This window comes from Portunus trituberculatus, chromosome 41, assembly GCF_017591435.1.
Source record: "Portunus trituberculatus isolate SZX2019 chromosome 41, ASM1759143v1, whole genome shotgun sequence".
NCBI classification, from domain to species: Eukaryota; Metazoa; Arthropoda; class Malacostraca; order Decapoda; family Portunidae; genus Portunus; species Portunus trituberculatus.
Window position 1 is genome coordinate 29,168,021 of NC_059295.1, and position 17,707 is coordinate 29,185,727.

General features: G+C 41.7%; 1 protein-coding gene across 1 annotated transcript in view; it reads right to left on the reverse strand.

Moving 5' to 3' along the window:
- Positions 1 to 9,846: 9,846 nt before the first annotated feature.
- The window catches only part of LOC123516704, a 29,026-nt gene continuing 21,165 nt past the window's right edge, over positions 9,847 to 17,707 (reverse strand). Inside the window, exons 11-12 of the mRNA XM_045276306.1 lie at positions 11,365 to 17,707; positions 9,847 to 10,991 (exon numbers count right to left, since the gene is read on the reverse strand). The exon at positions 11,365 to 17,707 is cut by the window's right edge and continues 77 nt beyond it. Of these exons, the coding sequence (XP_045132241.1) occupies positions 10,836 to 10,991; positions 11,365 to 17,707 (6,499 nt within the window). The 3' untranslated portion in view covers positions 9,847 to 10,835. The remainder of the gene's footprint in view (positions 10,992 to 11,364) is intronic.

Here is a 17,707-nt window from a genome sequence, read left to right on the forward strand (position 1 = left end):
CCCCAGCATACAGACATCTTCCCACACCACCCTCCTCGACCCTCCAGACGAACCTCCTAACCCCATCTACAAATAACGGACTCCTTCTTCTCATCTTTCTCTAGCCTTTTCTCCCAATTATAACAAACATTTTACCTGAGGCGTGTGGGGGTCAGCTGCTGCGCCATCCGACCGACGATATACCCTTGCGATCCCTGTATCCTCGGGTAAACGGGGAATCGAGTCCCTTATTCGTCTCTCGTTATGGCGGCGGCGGCGGGCCCCATTCCGCCCATCTTCCTCTTCCACCTCCTTCCAGTCATTATCTCCCATTTCTCTACTAACCTTCCTCTTCCGGCGTGTGGAGGTGAGCCGGCGTGCCATCCGACCGATGATATACCCTTGCGATCCCGGTATCCTCGGGTAAACGGGGAATCGAGTCCCTTATTCATCTCTCGTTCGGCAACGACAGCAAACCTCATTCCGCCCATCTTTTTCTACACTCTTCCTCCCAGTCTTTTATCTCTTCATCCCTATTAACACACCTTTTTCTGCGGCGTGTGGGGGTCAGCTATCGTGCCACCCGACCGATGATATACCCTTGCGATCCCGGTATCCTCGGTAAACGGGGAATCGAGTCCCTATTCATCACTCGCTCTGGCGGCGGCAGCAGACCCACTCCGCCCTTATCTCTTTCCCTTCTCACTTCTCCCTAACCTAACTACTCCAGGTGTCAGAGCGGCATCACCCCTTCTCCCACTAACCGACGTCCCCCCACCAAATTTGCCCTTTTAATCGTTCTTTTCATCTCCACAGCAGGCTGATAACTCCAGGACGTACCAGAACATCAGGATCTCCAGCACGAGCCAGCAAGCAAAGGAGATGGCAGACACCACCAGCTTCACTCATCACATTCATCTATTCACAAATAAAAGTTGCACATCCCCCTCTCACCAACCTCGCAAATAAAGTTATACCATTATCCCCCAACCCCCAATCATTTCACCAAATCTACTACTATCCGTGGTTCGGAACCCACGTAAAACTGTAGGTCCCTCCGCTATACGGATGTACTTCTCACTCCATCCTCTCTATTTGTCATCCTTTTCCTTCTACTGCACCATATTCAATTTTCCTCCTTCACGGTGTTTTTTGGTTGCTAAGGGACTCCAGTATTTTGCCGCCATTTCCGTAGAGGTGCGGGGCCCTCGTTCGCTGCGTGGGCGGTCCGGCGCTTGCGTGTGCTTGGTGTTGGTGCGGTTTCCTTGTCTCCACCTGACCCGGCCCTCAAGATTCAAGAAAAGAAAAAAAAAAAAAAAAGTAGAGTGATACTTTACTAAAAACCATCTTGCGCCTGGGTCAAGCCCCAGTGACTTTATTCTCCTACTAAAGCTCCCTTCTTATCACCCACCTATTCTTCCCCTATCCCCACTTCCCCCCTCCGCCTTTTCTATCTATATTCGATTCGATTCGAAGGGGGTGCTCAGTTGCTTGCTCAGTCAGTCCCGCCCGCGAGCAGTCTCGCCCTGCTCTCCCCACTCTGGGTCTGTTACTTGCTGCTGGCCGGTCCTGCTCTTGGCATCTACCCTGCTCTCCTGATACTATGTGAGGATGGTCTGGTCCTCTGGTGATCCTGTGCCCGCCAGCTTGAGGAAGGAGTAGTTGCAGATGTCTTGCCCCGCTGTCCCGTCCTGCTCTCCGGGCTCGTAACTTGCATTCAAACTGTGTACTACCTAGGAGTTCCTGTTGTATTGTGTTACTTCTTAAGTAAACGTAAGAAGATGTACTGAGTGTTTCCTGCCAATCCTGCCAGTCTGAGTGAGTACCTGTCTGTGTGTTGTGTGCCTCACATCCCTTGCTAGCCACGGATCCTCGTCAACTTATCCCTGTGCCGCCCCTGTCCTGAATGCTGTCCTGGTCTCTGCCGCTGAGAGTAAGTGATTTACGGTTGCGGCGTTGGAAGCTGAAGTAAGGACCTTGGTTGCCCTGCCTTGCCCAGTGGTTGTGGGTGTGGGTGGACCTGCTGTACTGTGTGGGCGGCGGTTTGTAACAAGTGGTGTCAGGAGTGGGATAAAGTTTGGCTAGCAAGGTTGCCAGGTACGCGTGAACAGTGGCAGACTCAGACATGAAAGGCAGTGAGATGTCGGGAGGCTGTGAGCCAGAGTGGAAAAACTGGTTTGCTGCGATGATGGAATGAATGGACAAAATGGAACAGAAAATGTCAAGTGAAATTAAACAGGAAACAAGTGACTTAAAATAGTAAATGAGTGAAATAAAACGGGAAATAAGTGAAAATAAGCAATAAACAAGTGCGGTAGGAATGCGAATGGACCTGATGAGAGAGGAGATGCTAACTGCCATCGGGGAGGCAAAACAGTTCACCGTGGAACACAGCAAGAGGCTGCGCCAGGACCTGACAGAAGAGTTCAGGGAGGAACTGCTAGCAGTGAGACAGCAGTGCGAGGGACGCACTGAAGTCGTCGAGACCAAGGTGGATGAAGTGTGGGAGGTGACGAGATTGCGGCGCTCCCTGGAAAAGCAGTCTCTTGGTGTGTGGGGATGGTCTGAGTGTCCTGAGCCAGTAGGACAGGGCCGTCCCTACACATCTTCGGAGCCTGGTGATGTCGACTGTTGTGGCAGCAGGACACAGTCGACACACCTGTGGTACACACCTGCACCCGAAGATGACGCTATCACCCTGCCACAATCTCCACCACTACCGTCTGTCACTGGATCCACCTGGTATGTAGGAGGAACTTCTGTCCAGCGCAAACCGGCTGAGTTTGGCAGGCAGGTGGCCTGGGAGGCATACCAGGCACAGTTTAAGCTGCTTGCTCAAGGACAGGGATCGGGCAACCAGGTAAAAGCACTGCAGCTCGTGGCCAATCTGCGCTGGAGATTCTGGCACACATGACGGTGAGCCAACAATCAACTTACACCACGGTGGCTGAGGTGTTAAGGAGGCGCTTTGGAAGTGTGTTCCAAGCCGAGATGTACAAGGAGCAGCTGAAGGGCAGAACACATTAGCAGGGTGAGTCTCTTCCACAGCTAGCTCAGGCGGTGGAGACGCTGGTGTATCATGCGTACCCAGTGGCCCCATAAGAGATGGTGATGGTACTGTCTCGGGATGCTTTCGTAGACACACTGGAGGATCAGCAGGTGCAAATCTACGTGAAACAGGCGCACCCAGCAGATGTACAGCAGGTGCTGGCAAGGGCCATTGAATTTGAGGCCTTACTGTATACTACCGCCGCCGCTGTGATGCCGTACCACTGCTTTGCCGCCCAGAAGCTGCCACGCCACCACCTACCAGCTCAAAGTACACAAGTCCAGCAGGGGAGGATGAGGTGCACCAGCTCAGGTGAGTTTAGTGGCTTCTGCTAGAAGTGTGGCAAACGTGGTCATCGTCACAGTGACTGCTGCAGTGAGCAGAGGACACGCTTGCTGGAGGATGTGCGAGCACGTTCTCCCACCAAGGCTTGCTGCGCGAACTGTGGATGGAGAGGGCATCGCCATGCTACCTGCTTGCAGCTGAAGGACGTCATGATGGTGGGGGGAAACGAAAGCAGGCTGGGAGTTCGGGCTACTGTCAAGCCAAGGCTTCCCCGTGCCCTGTCTGTGTAAAGTGTCACAGCGACGCTACTGCGCTGGCGGTCGGCGGACCGAGTGTCGGACGCAGTGGACAGCCACCCATGGAGCAGTGAGGACCTTCATCAAAGAGGAAGTAGTGGAAAGTCAAGATTTCTCTGTGTCAGACCGGCAGCTGTGTGGGGTGACTGGCCACTGTACGACGCTACGAGGCCCCGTGATGTCTACGATCACGGTGGGTGGCGTGGAAGTGAAGCTACCAGTATTCATGGCCGACATGGAGGAACTCTGTCTGGTGGAACTGGACTCCCTGGTTCAGAGTGCAGCGTGTGTGGACTCCGGAAGGATGCAGATGCAGGTATGTAAGGAAATGTTACCGCTGATCCTGGAGGACGCTGCTGAACAGGTTGAGAGCCCCGTGACGAGTTCAGATGTCGAGGATGAGAGGCTGGAGTTACACTGCCGAGTCGTGAGGGAAGGTGAGGTTGCAGACGCCACTGTGAGAACCCGTGAATGCCAGGCAACAGTGAGAAGCTGCAGTGGTGAGGTTGCAGACGCCACCGAGACAGCAAGCAGATGGCAGGCAGCAGTAAGCAATGACGGCGGTGAGGTAGACGGAGATGTGGGCGAAGCGAGCCCCGTGCTATCTCCACATGTGGTGGACTTGGAAGTATGTAGTTCCACCAAACAGACTCTTGAGCAGGTGGTGAAGTTGGAGAAGCGGCCGAGATCTTTTTTTTTTTTTACGTACGGAAGAGGGCCAGCCAAGGGCAAAAAAAAGAAAGTTAAAAAAGGCCCACTTGAGTGCTGGCTATCTAAAAGTGCAAAACGTGCCAAAACCGTCAGCCAGAATTAGGGGAGCAAATGCCTCAATACCTCCCTCTTAAAAGAAGACAAGTTGTAGGAATTCGGAAATACAGATGCACGGAGGGAGTTTCAGAGTTTACCAGTGAAAGGGATGAATGACTGAGAGTACTGGTTAACTCTTGCATTAGAGAGTTGGACAGAATAGGGATGAGAGGAAGAAGAAAGCCTTGTGCAGCGAGGCCGCAGGAGAAGGGGAGGCATGCAGTTAGCAAGATCAGTAGAACAGTTACCATGAAAATAGCGATAAAAGATAGAAAGGGATGCAACATTTCGGCGGTGAGAAAGAGACTGAAGACAGTTAGTGAGAGGAGGGGAGTTGATGAGACGAAGAGCTTTCGATTCCACCCTATCAAGCAAAGCTGTGTGACTGGAACCCCCCCAAACATGCGAAGAGTACTCCATACAGGGACGGATAAGGCCCTTATACAGAGTAAGCAGTTGGAGGGGCGAGAAAAACTGTCGGAGACGCCTCAGAACACCTAACTTCATAGAAGCTGTTTTAGCAAGAGATGAGATGTGAAGTTTCCAGTTAAGATTATGAGCAAAGGACAGACCGAGGATATTCATTGTGGAAGAGGGAGACAGTTGAGTGTCATTGAAGAAGAGGAGATAGTTGTCTGAAAGGTTGTGTCGAGTTGATAGATGGAGGAATTGAGTTTTTTGAGGCATTGAAAACTACTAGATTTTCTCTGCCCCAATCGGAAATCTTAGAAAAATTGGATGTCAGGCGTTCCGTGGCGCCCCCGTGTGATCTGTTGACTTCCTGAAGAGTTGGACGTCTCTGAAAGAACGTGGAAAGATATAGGGTGGTATCATCAGCGTAGGAGTGGATAGGGCACAAGACCTTGGCTGCACGCCGTTGGTTTAGCCCTCCAACACGGCAGACAGTCTGCTGATGAAGCAGCCACATTGCAGTGTCCTGTTGGCCAGGAGAGAAGAGATGAGGCTGCCTCTGGACTTGGCCACTGGACGACCACCTGAGGAAGAGCTACCACAGACGGCGCATGAGGTGGTAGTGATGCTGCAGCAGCAGATGGAGGCTACGCGGAGACAGGTGGCGAACAATCGCCGCCTCGCGGGGCAAACAATGACCCACCGGTACCAGCTGCGCGCCGGTGACGCCCAGTACGCGGTGTGGGACCGCGGTTGGTGGTACAAGCCTTGTAGGAAACAAGGCACCACCCTGAAGAGGCTGGAAAATTACTGGGAACGTGGAAAGGCCGTACTCCGCTCTGCAATGACTAGCAGCCGTCACCTACAAGCTGACGTTGCCACAAACAAGAGGCAGCGCATCATCCACATAGGCCGCTTGTGGGCTGTCGTGGATGAAGGATGCTTGTGGGGCCAGCAGAGACCACCCTCGTCGCCGGACAAGTGAGGTGAGAAGCTACAGCGAGGTGGTGGGTGACGGGATATAAACTATGTTGTGGAGTGTGTTGTGATTGTGACAGAGAAAACTCGGGACGACTATTTTCGTGGGGGGAGGGCAGTGTTGCGACGGCGCAAGGAGGGGTGGCAACTACTTGAAGGAGTGAGGTGGTATTTCCTAGAGACAGGAAGTGGGGGACCGGAAGTCATGGCCAGGCAGGTCGATAAAACCTTGGTGATTGGCTCAGAGGCGAGCCAATCAGTGTTGCAAAAGGGGGAGTGGGGTATTTAAGCTGCCCCAGCTAGTGAGGGGGTGCTCAGTTGCTTGCTCAGTCAGTCCCGCCCGCGAGCAGTCTCGCCCCCCTCTCCCCACTCTGGGCCTGTTACTTGCTGCTGGTCAGTCCTGCTCTTGGCATCTACCCTGCTCTCCTGATACTATGTGAGGATGGTCTGGTCCTCTGGTGATCCTGTGCCCGCCAGCTTGAGGAAGGAGTAGTTGCAGATGTCTTGCCCTGCTGTCCCGCCCTGCTCTCCGGTCTCGTAGCTCACATTCACACTGTGTACTACCTATGAGTTCCTGTTGCATTGTGTTACTTCCTAAGTACACGTAAGAAGCTGTACTAAGTGTTTCCTGCCAATCCTGCCTGTCTGAGTGAGTACCCATCTGCGTGTTGTGTGCCTCACATCCCTTGCTAGCCACGGATCCTCGTCAACTTATCCCTGTGCCGTCCCCGTCCTCAATACTGTCCTGGTCTCTGCTGCTGAGAGTAAGTGGTTTATGGTTGCGGCGATAGAAGCTGAAGTAAGGACCTTGGGTGCCTTGCCTTACCCAGTGGTTGCGGGTGTGGGTGGACCTTCTGTACTGTGTGGGCGGCGGTTCGTAACAATACTAATGTACCCGGCACTACAGATTAACTTATTGATGGTCCCTCTGTATGTCACCTTTCCATTTATATATTAATAAAAAAGCTTGGGTTCCTCTTCACATCTCTTCACTAAACAACTTTCAAAATTTCTCTCCTCCCTTCTTATTCTAATGTAGACTATTTGTTTCATGCCTTTTTATACTGCTTCCTATTTTCTTCATTTTGCTGCTTCCTTAATTTTTTTGAAGCTGCATCTTTACACCTCTTAGCTTTTGCACATGTAGCATTATACCGCATGTGTTTGCTCTCCTTTACTCTGTATTTAGGAGCATATCTCTTTAGCCCTGTCATTGCACTTGTCTAGGAATATTTCATACTTCTCTTGGATTGTCTCACCTTGTGTGGTTTCCTTCCAATCAATACTACCAAAGTATTTTCATAATTGTTCAAAATTTGTCTTTGTGTGATTAATTTTTTTTTGTCCCTCATTACATTTCAAAATTTCCTTATCCTCTAATTAAATTTCTAGAACCACATGATCACTTTGTCCCATTGAGCTATGATATTTGATGGTTGCACAAGGCTCTGTTTTTTTTTTGTGAATACTAAATCCAGCATAGATGGTTTTTCTTCCCTTCTATATCTTGTATAATCCTTCACCCATTGGTCTAATGTGTTTACCATTGCCAGTTGTAACACTTCTTCCCCCCAACACCCAGTGTGACTGTTTACATCCATTTCTTCTCAACTTAGGGCTTCCAGTTTAGATTCCTTAACATACGTATTATCCAAGTAATTTAGCAATTCATTTTGCATTTTTTATATACATCAAGCCTCCATGTATTAGTCTCTGGTGGCACATATGTTACTATGATACTCCTCCTTTCCCTCCACTGGTCCTGATTTTTATGCTTAAGAGCTCTGCCAGTCCATCTCCATATTGTACCTCCTCCATGTATATATCCTCTCGAACCATTATTAATACTCCTCCTCCTGCTTTTCCCCTTCTGTCTCTCCTCCAGCCATCATATCCCTGCTCTTTAAAATTCACTTGGACATCATCACTTGTTTCTGTTATACATAACATGTCTGGTTCTTTTTCTGATATAAAAGTATAATCTCTCATTCCCAACCTTCTGATATTAACCAATCTATGTTTGTATACATGACTCTTAATGCTTTCCTTCCCCTTCCCAAAAATACTACTTCCTCAGCTTCATGTCTAGCACTCTCCAGTGGAATTTCTTCTTGTTCTCTGTCCTTCTCTCATTTCTTTCCTTAGCTTCACTTCTTAATTCTCTCTTTTTCCCTTTCTTATTTATTATTATTATTATTATTATTATTATTATAGTACTATTATCATTATAGTATTATATTTTATTATTATTATTGTAATGTGATTGTTATTATTTGTATAATTTTCATTATTATTTTATTATTTATTAATGTATCATTATTATTAATGTTTTAATGTAAATTGTTTTATTATTGTACGTTTACTATTATTATTATAATTATTATATTATTATATTATTATTGTTTTAATATCTCATTGCTATGTTATTATATTTATTTCTCTTTACTATTATTTATCATTTATCATTATCTATTGTTTCTATTACTATTATTCTATTTGTTATTATCATCCACTACTGTATTTATTACATATGTGTTATGTAGATGTATATTTGGTTGTAGAAGTAGAATTTAGTTAGGAAATCTTTAATTTACTTGTTTGTAAATATATGTATAGTAATTAGGCCTCTACAACTAACCACGTCGGCCCAACATAAATTTCAAATAGGTCTGTAAAAGAGCTTAAGCTCAACAGACCGAGGGAATTCTTCACATTTTGTATCATACTGATTTTAATGTACCCATAAAGGTCCAATAAATGTATCAGTATCAGTATCAGTATCAGTATCAGTATCAGTATCTTCCTGGTTCATATCTCTCCTTATTGAAATGTTGTTGTATTCTGTCTTACCAGCCAGCTCTTCAGTCCTTGCTAATATTTCTTCTACCTGTACTTGCTATATTACTTTAACTTTTAGTGTTCTTTTAGTCCCCTCACTATATTTGCCAAGTCTGTATTTTTCTTCTATTTCTTATTCTAAACTGTTTTTCATCTTGAACCACTGAAATAATTTGCTTAGCCATCTCTTTTTCCTCCCTCACAAATTTCTCTGGGTTCCTTTCCTCTTGTAGTTCACATATAACCCTACATTTCTCTTTATCTATCACATCTCTCACTAGATCTTCCTTTTCTTTCATCACTTGTATAACTGTCCTTGATTTTTTTTCTTATTTGTTGCTTAACTACTTGTGCAAAATTTTTTTTTCCTCTTGTTCTCTTTTCCAGACCTTTCATTCTTTAAGTTTTGTTTTGCTTATCTCTTTTTTTTTTGCCCCCAAATTAGTGTCTAGCTTTTCCTCTAGCCCTAATAGTGCTGTTTCAAGGTAAGAATGTATGAGATCTTCCATTAGAATCAGGATTGCCACAAGCAGATGATTCCTCCATTACTGGTGACAAGAGGTAACTCTTTCCTTTCCCTTTATCTTCCTTTAACACAGCATTTTCTGAAGCATCTGGTGAACTAATCTTCGTAGGATGTAGCTTAGTAACTTTACATGTTTTTGGTTTGCAATTAAGGGCACTATTTTCCCTTTTTGTTTCATCTGGTTTTCTTCATGTCATTGTTTATTTTAATAGTATTCTCTAACTTGTCATATTTTTCTCTGAGCTCTTAGTTTTCTGCAATCGGCTTCTCAAATATTCCAGTGATCATCTCCCTCAGACATCTAATTTCTTTTTCCACTGTTATCATCCAACACATATTGGTTTTCTCCTCCTCAAAGCCAGAAGATTCCCTTCCGTCACTCCAACCTCCCAGCTGTCGTAATCCCAATGGTGTTTCAATCGTCTCCCTGTGTCTTACTCATCTGTTTACAATGATGGCAGCACCATCTATATTCTTACCCTCTTCCATACTTTTTCAGCTTTAGCACAAGCAAATTCATTATAACTTAGGAGACAGGATCACTAGTCTGGCCCCCTCTCCCCCCTACAATACATCATAGTTGGCAGTATATCCAATGCTGGAACTGTTATTTACATATCTGCCTTGAACAGTGTGTGTGTGTTTAGTTTTTGTGTATACATAATAAAATGTTGATATAATGTTTTTTATTTTATTTCAGTGATCAATATGGTAAGCTTAATGAACTCATTAAAATTTCAATACATTGTGATAGCTTTACCTAAGTATAAAAATGTTTTCTTTCTTCTTTTATATAATTTTCATAAAAACATTTCCCATGACACTGATATTTGATATTATCTACTATTAATAGACAAAGGAATTTCAACACTGAAATAATAGCATAAAAGATTGAACTGTCTCAAAACAAGAAATGATATACAAACTTGTGTAAAGAATTAACACAAACTTTAAACTAAAAGACATTGCCAAACTGATTTGCATTTGCAATATGAAAAGTTATACCATATGGCTTATCAATCTCATATTCTGCAATGCATATCAAATGCTACCTTTATTTTTCTAAGTATGAGCATGACTGGTGAACTAAAGTTATACAATTAACATAGGGATAGCCCTATATCAGCTTTTTGTAACTTTCCTTATGTCCTTGTACTTTTATAGGAAAGAACAATAGGTCATGTTTAATTTTATGCACACAGAACATCAGTACACATTATGTATATTGAATAATCTTATACATAGCATTACTTTGCAGTTTCATTACTTTGAGTTAATATTTCAACAAACATTAGTTTCTCTAGCAAAAATATGTCAAACAAATCATACCTGAAGGAAGCACAATTTATCCAAGCTTACATTCATTACCTAATACTGGTTTCATGGCTTTCACTCTCATTTAAGTTTTAGCAAATATATTCTGTACTTAGCTTTCTGGTAGTGAATGGTAATAATAAAATAAAAAAAACTTACATAATACATCACAAATTAAGCAAAAGTGTAACTATCAAATGGCTACAACACTATCATGCTCTAAATTTTGCACTTGGCAATTTCATGTTTGGCAAAGTTAATTTTCTTTAAAATTCAGTCAAATGCACAATCCCACTATACACTTTTGCATTAGGATTTACAACAAACACAATGCTCCACAGGACAAAAACTTCTACTCAGTCGACAACCTTGCCTTCCGAGGGGTGGTGCTCCAGCGCACACTTCTTCTTCTCAAGTTCTTAGGAGTTACAGGTGTATTATTGTCCTCACCTTCAATTTCTTGTTCACTTTCAGAGTAGGCACTAGAGCTGTCTGTCTTTCTTGAGTCCTAAGAAATAATATTTACAAGAAACAGCATCTAAATCAGTCAAGATAAATAAGAAAATCATTAGTCTAAAAAGCCAATGATATGTATACACATGTACTGGAAATATTAAGTAACTATTTAAAAAAAATCAATGTATTTTGTAAATATTTCAAGGAAGAAATATAATTTCTTTAACTGCTTATAAAACATTTTACTGCCCAATGTAAACTAATAGGAAAATGACAACAGATGTATATGTAAAATATGATTCCATTTCTGACTTGAATACCCATTTCACAAGTAATCTTATCAAAACACAACTATAATACCATGTAATATACTATAAGATCTAAAAAGAAAATGATTGAAAAATGTTAACATGTCATCATCTTACCTTTGTTACAGGGGAGGCACCACTGGACTGATTCCTGAGCCTAGAGCTTCTCCTGACAGGAAGCTGAGAAGAGGATGTAGATGATGATGATGTTGATGAAGGTAAGAATGTATGAGAATCAGGATTGCCACAAGCAGATGATTCCTCCAGTACTGGTGACAAGAGGTAACTCTTTCCTTTCCCATTATCTTCCTTTAACACAGCATTTTCTGAAGCATCTGGTGAACTAATCTTCGTAGGATGTAGCTTAGTAACTTTACATGTTTTTGGTTTGTGTACGTGATCTGAATCTTCACATAAAAGTTCTGAGTTTTGATTTTGTAAAGACAGCAATGTTCTTTCTTGGGAAGCTCTTCTACTGGTATCCATCTCTTTTTGTCTAGAATCTCCATTACTTAGTGAACTACTCTGCATTTTTTTATCCTTACTTTCTTTGTCAGTAAAGAGAGATGAAACTGAAACTAAATCATGTGAGTCTGCCAAACTTTTTGTGTCTTTAGATGTATCTACCAGAGATTCTGTTCTTTTCAGGGATGTATTTTGAATAGTAAATTTCTTGGATGTGTCTGGTCTACTTTCATGATCTTTCTGAATACTGCTAAGGGTATTGAATGACTTCATATGACTCTTGGCTGTCTTTGGTTCTTCTAGAGTTTGTATGGAATAAGATGCACAGTCAGCCGCTGCTCCCCGAGAGGACCTCCTACTGCTTTTCTTTCTGTTATCAGGCTTCTCTGTATCTGGGATACATAATGAAGATGGAATAGTCAAAGTTTCACTTCTTTGAAATGTAGGTGCTTTAGAACAATGTTCTGATGAGCCTTTAGGAATAGCAGTTTCATCTTGTTCTTCTGGTATGGTTTTATGAGGTGAGTTGATACCTCCATTACTTTTCTGCATATTAAGGTTGGAGAAACACAGAGAGACATCCTTTTGAGAAGTATTGTCATCTAAGGTAACCTCCTCAACAGGGACTTTGGAATCACTAAGATCTACTCCTATTGAGACAAGCTCACATTCCTCATCACTAACATCAGGACTGATGAGCACTTCTTTTGTAAGAGCTACCTGAGATAAACACTGAGCTTTGCCCACTGGAATCTGAGCAAGTCTACTATCCTTGCTTTCTGAGTCACTACCTGCATCTTTCTCGTCATTTGTCATGTGAAGCTGCCTTATGTGAGACCTCAAGGATTTCTTAGAGATTAGGAGTCCAGCTTTTCTAGCTTCAACATCTGTGCTATCAAAAGTCTCTGATGTTGTTCCTACAGTTTCTTTTTCATCCTCTTCATCAGTTCCTGATGTGGACAGAACTTCTATTTCTTCACCTTCATAAATTCCTTCACCCATTTCTAGGTTCAATTCATCATCAATATGTTTTTGCGATTGATCAACTTCTTGTCTAATTTCTTCATCATCTATTCCATTTCCCAAATTTTTAAAAGATCCAATTTCTTTTACAATTTCTTCTTGTTGAATTTTACTTTCTGTGACCTGAATACCTTCAGCACTTTTTCTAATTTCATGCTCAGTTTCACTTTTTATGTCCTCAATAGACTCAGTCTTGTCACTTGCATCACGTTCTTCTATCCTGGGGATTTCAGACAGAGCCTCTTGATTTTCCAAATCTTTCATTACATCCAAAGATTTTAAGTTCTCTTCCTCTGATATTGAATTATGTACCCTAGTTAATATTTCATGTTCTTGGGATTTACATGTTTCGTTGGAAGGAACATCAAGTTTGATGGAGGTTGTTTCTCCTTTATTAGGTAATGTATCAGAGTCTGCAGTTGTATCTTCAATAACTTTACTTGGCAGTTCACCTTTACTGTGACCAGACAGTTCAATCTGACTTGTATCATCTGAATTGGGCTTACATGGGCTTGAAGGTTTGTTGGGAGATTCTGTCAGTGTACTGTCAGAAGATAGGAAGATATCCTTTTTTGGTAAGATCAATTCATGAAGCTGTTCCTTGTTCTTTAAGCTTGGTGATGATGCATTGGAAGATGATTCCACTGCATCAGTTTCTGTTGTCTCAGTCACAATTTCCATTGAGGGTTTAGTAGTATTCTTTTGGCTTTTAACAATAGGAGCCTCATCTGATTCTACAGGCAGCACATTTTGCTTGTTTTCACTAGATACCATAGGAGCCTTTTTCTCATTGTAACTGATATTTATGTTTTTTGGCATAGAAGCTTCAAGATAAGATGTATCTTTATCAGTCATTGTGAAAGTCTCATCGAATGTATACTCTTTCTCTATAGCGAATATCTTATTTATAGATTTTTCTAAAGTTTGTGACTTGTTTAGGGTTTGCAGTGCTGAGGGCACACTTTCCAAAGAGCAGCTTTGGCTCCTGATCCTTTTTGATCTCTGATGGCCTGCAGCATCTACAGCAGACCCTTTTTGGCAGAAAGTTTGCACTGGTGATGAGTCTGAGTCAGAAGCCATTTGCAACTCCTCTTGAGCAAATGACTTTCTCAGAGAACGGCTTCGCCTGCGAGTTCTGGGTGCTGGGTCCTCCGAGGCATCACTGCTTGCTTCATAGGCTTCGTCTGCTCCTTCTATACACTTGTCTCTTGATTCATCTATAACTGATTCTGTTTCTTCTGCGTTACTCAATTTCAGAACTAAAGAGTGACTACCATCTGTTGATGTATTAATGTCTGACAATTCCTCTGGTTCATTTGCCTCTCCTGATTCACTGTCTAAAGGTTTTGAGGAAGCTTCTTCTGTTGTGTTCATTCCCACTGTGGAAACTGAATAATTTTCTCTCTCTATAGTTTTGGAAGTAATGTGCATAAACTCATCATTCTGAACAATGTCATACTCTGCTTTTTGACAATGTTTATTATCACTGGTCTCTTGATCCTTGTCTCTTGAAACTTTACTCCTATTATCCTCAGTATTTTGAACTTCATTTTCATTTGGGATACTAGAATCATTCCCAGTAGTTAAATGCTTATCAACATGAAAAGTACAAGATATGTCCTTTAAATCTTTGCTTTTCTTAACAGTATCAGATGATGATGAATCAAAATTTGGTAATGGCTTATCATCCAGATGGAAATTCTGGGAACTGTCTTCATCTTTCTCAATTTGAATGTTACAATGGTTTCTTGCTGGTTCTTTACCATGTTTATCATGTTCAGAAATATCCATGCTTTCATCTAACACAGATGCTTTACAGAAAAGTGTCTCTCGCAGCTCACGAATTTCTGCTAGCCGACTCTCATCTTTCACAATAGTGTCTATTAGGCTATCAGTGTCTTCCTGATTCTCTGTAGGTGTTACAGATTTACTACTCATGTCTTCTGTGGTTTCCAGCAATGGATGACTGGAAGAGTCAGAAATTTTAATTTGGGAAGCACATGGGGACATTTCATTGTTTTGAAGGGGTTCTTTGTCATCTTGATCATGATCTAGGTTCTCTTTCTGTTCATCTTTTACAGATGATTCACTGAGGAGTCTTTCTCGCAAACCATGAATACTTGATGGCCGGCCAGTGTCCTTCACAATGTTTTGCAACATACATTCAATTTCTTCATTTTCATCCACAATCACAGATTTATTATCATCATCATCACTTACTGCATTTTCATTCCCATTGAAAAGACTGGAGTTCTGAATTTCAGAACTGCTTTGTTCTTTTTCATTGTTTTCTGTCTTCACTGTATTTGACTTATACAAGTTATTCATCATTCTAGAGACAGGATCTTGTACTACATCTTTACTCTGCTCAGTACTTCTACAATGTTGAATGGGTGGTATTGTGCTTGCATCTTTTATAACAGTGGGAGATATTTTGATAGAAGATGCTTTTGCCATTATACTTGTATCTTCTACAGCAGTGGGAGATGTTTTGATAGGAGAAGTTTTAATAGGAGACATTTTAATGGAAGATATCTTAATGGGAGATGTTTTAATCTCCCCTTCCTGTTTCACTTCTTCCAGTAAGTCCTCAACCTCTATCACTTCTTCCTCCTTTTTTAACTCAATAAAATTTTTGGTGTCTTCAATGGTAGACAATTCACTGGACTCTTTACGAGAAGTGATGGCTTGGTCTGACTCAGGTGACTTGAGAATAGCACTTTCATCATCTCTTACATTACACTGAGATATGTCATTAGTCTTTGAAATGCTTTCCATGATGATTTTAGTTTCACATTCAGATTCAAGAACTGTGATATCATGAAACTTGTTTGAAATTTTGGAATCTTCTTTATGTCCATCATGGTGGCCACAATATTCAATTTCTTTGACATCTTCAATCAATTGAGTATCCTTGCCATCTTCATCTTTTTCAGTAGTGGTAGGAGTAACTGTCTCCTTCCCAGAGTTGTTGTCAATCTTCATATTTTTGCTCTCTTGACTTAGTATTATGCATTTTGTGATGATGATTTCATCTTCTAAATCATTTTCCTCATCATTTAACTTTTCATATTCTTCAGTATTGCCATAAGATTCCTTGTCCAGCAGTTTTGATGCATTGCTAGGTATTTCATTATCTTTTCTAAATGTATCACTTCCATCATTTGTGCTAAGAATATTATCACAGTCATTCTTCATATCATCTGGTCCACTTTCAAGAACTAACTCACCATCACTGTTTTCATTACCATTGACAACATCAACAATAACATTATCTTCAGAATTTTCACCTTCTAACTGGATTTCTTCACTACTGACATCTGCATCACTTTCAGTCACAAAAGAATCATTCTGTTGTATTTTCCTGATGTCATTTTCTGGTGTCTCAGTTACCTTAGATCTTACTTCCAAAAGTGTCCCCTTGTCAGTCTCATCAGTGCAATCACTAATGCTTTTTGATTCATCAGTGTACTCATTGTCATCCTTATGAATAGCCTGATTCTTTGCATTGCTCCCATTAATCAAATTCTCTTCCTCTTTCTTACACTCTGTTGAATTCTTTAATTCTAATCGAACTTTGCTATGTTCCAAATCATTGTCCTCATCGCCATTACTTCGGTCATAATCACTACTGTCTTCTGAGCTGTTGCCACATGGATCAGCATTCACACTGTGCACTCTGAGAAACTCAGTTGCAGAGGTATCATTACAAGTAATTTCTTCATGAGAGTCAAAGTTTGCCTTTTTCTCACTGCCTATGACTTGTTCTTCTGCCGTTATAATATTTGCTGCTTTAATCTCAGGGTCTTCATTTTCACTTAGCTTTCCAATACTATTGTTGTTATTATTCTCAAATTCTTGTACAACTAACCTGTCTCTTTTCTCTTCTAATTCAGTCACTGTAAAAGTCATGCTTTTTATTATTCTTTTTTGCTTCTTAAAAAGTTTTTGTCTTCTTGAGCTTTTCCTTCCCTGTGTTCTATTTGAGGCTACCAAGGAGGATGCATCACCAGAAAATTCACAAACCTCATCAAACAGGCAGCTATTCTTTTTAGTCTCATCTCTCATGTCTTCTTTGTCCATCGATGTAAATATAGGTATTTTTCTAGATCTCTTCTTGGTTGCTTTCTCTAAAGTCTTTAGTTTTTCTTCAACTGGAGGACTGAAGTTGATGTCTTCAAGAGTGTGTTCAGTGTCTGGCAAGACATCTGATTCATCTGCTTTACCATGATGAGCATGTTCTTCACTGTTTTTGTTTGAACTTCCAGTCATGGTTTTGGTAGTTTTTTTACTTTTCTTCTTCATTTTTTTCTTTTCTGCTTTATTTGTTAAAGCTGCATCTATTTCTTTGTCCTCTTTATAGTTTTCAAGTTTTCCTTTCTTTGATTTCTGCTCCACAGCCTCCACTGATTTTCTCTTTGTTCCTTTCTTCTTAACACTTTTGTTACCAAATGGACTTTCTCCATCAGCAACATGGTTATTTCTGTCTACTATTTCATTATCTTTTTTCATACTTTCCTCACTATTGATGGGTGAAATTGGCACTTCTGGTGAATCTTCAGTAAGCTTATAACAAGTGTTGCCTGTTTCCTTTTGCCTACAAATATTCTTATTCTTTGAGGATTTAGAGAGTCCAGATTTGGTCTTTGTAAGAGATACACTTTTATTCACAGCAGGAAGTTCATTTTCTTCCTCCTCATAGTCTTGCAGCTTTCTTTTCTTTTCCTTTGAAGGAAGAACTTCTTTGAATTTCCTTTTCTTTTTCTGCTTTCTATTACTTTCATTAATCCTGGAGTTGCATGGTTGAGACTCTTCATCAGTAATATCACTAACTACATTTACAATCTCAAGTTCCAGTTTCACATCTTCATCACTGCTCTTCTCTGAAAATGGAGGTCTATGAAACTCTTTACAGTCTTTTGTTTTAACTTTTCCAGCCATTGCTTTATTATTATTAGATTTTGATGAGCCA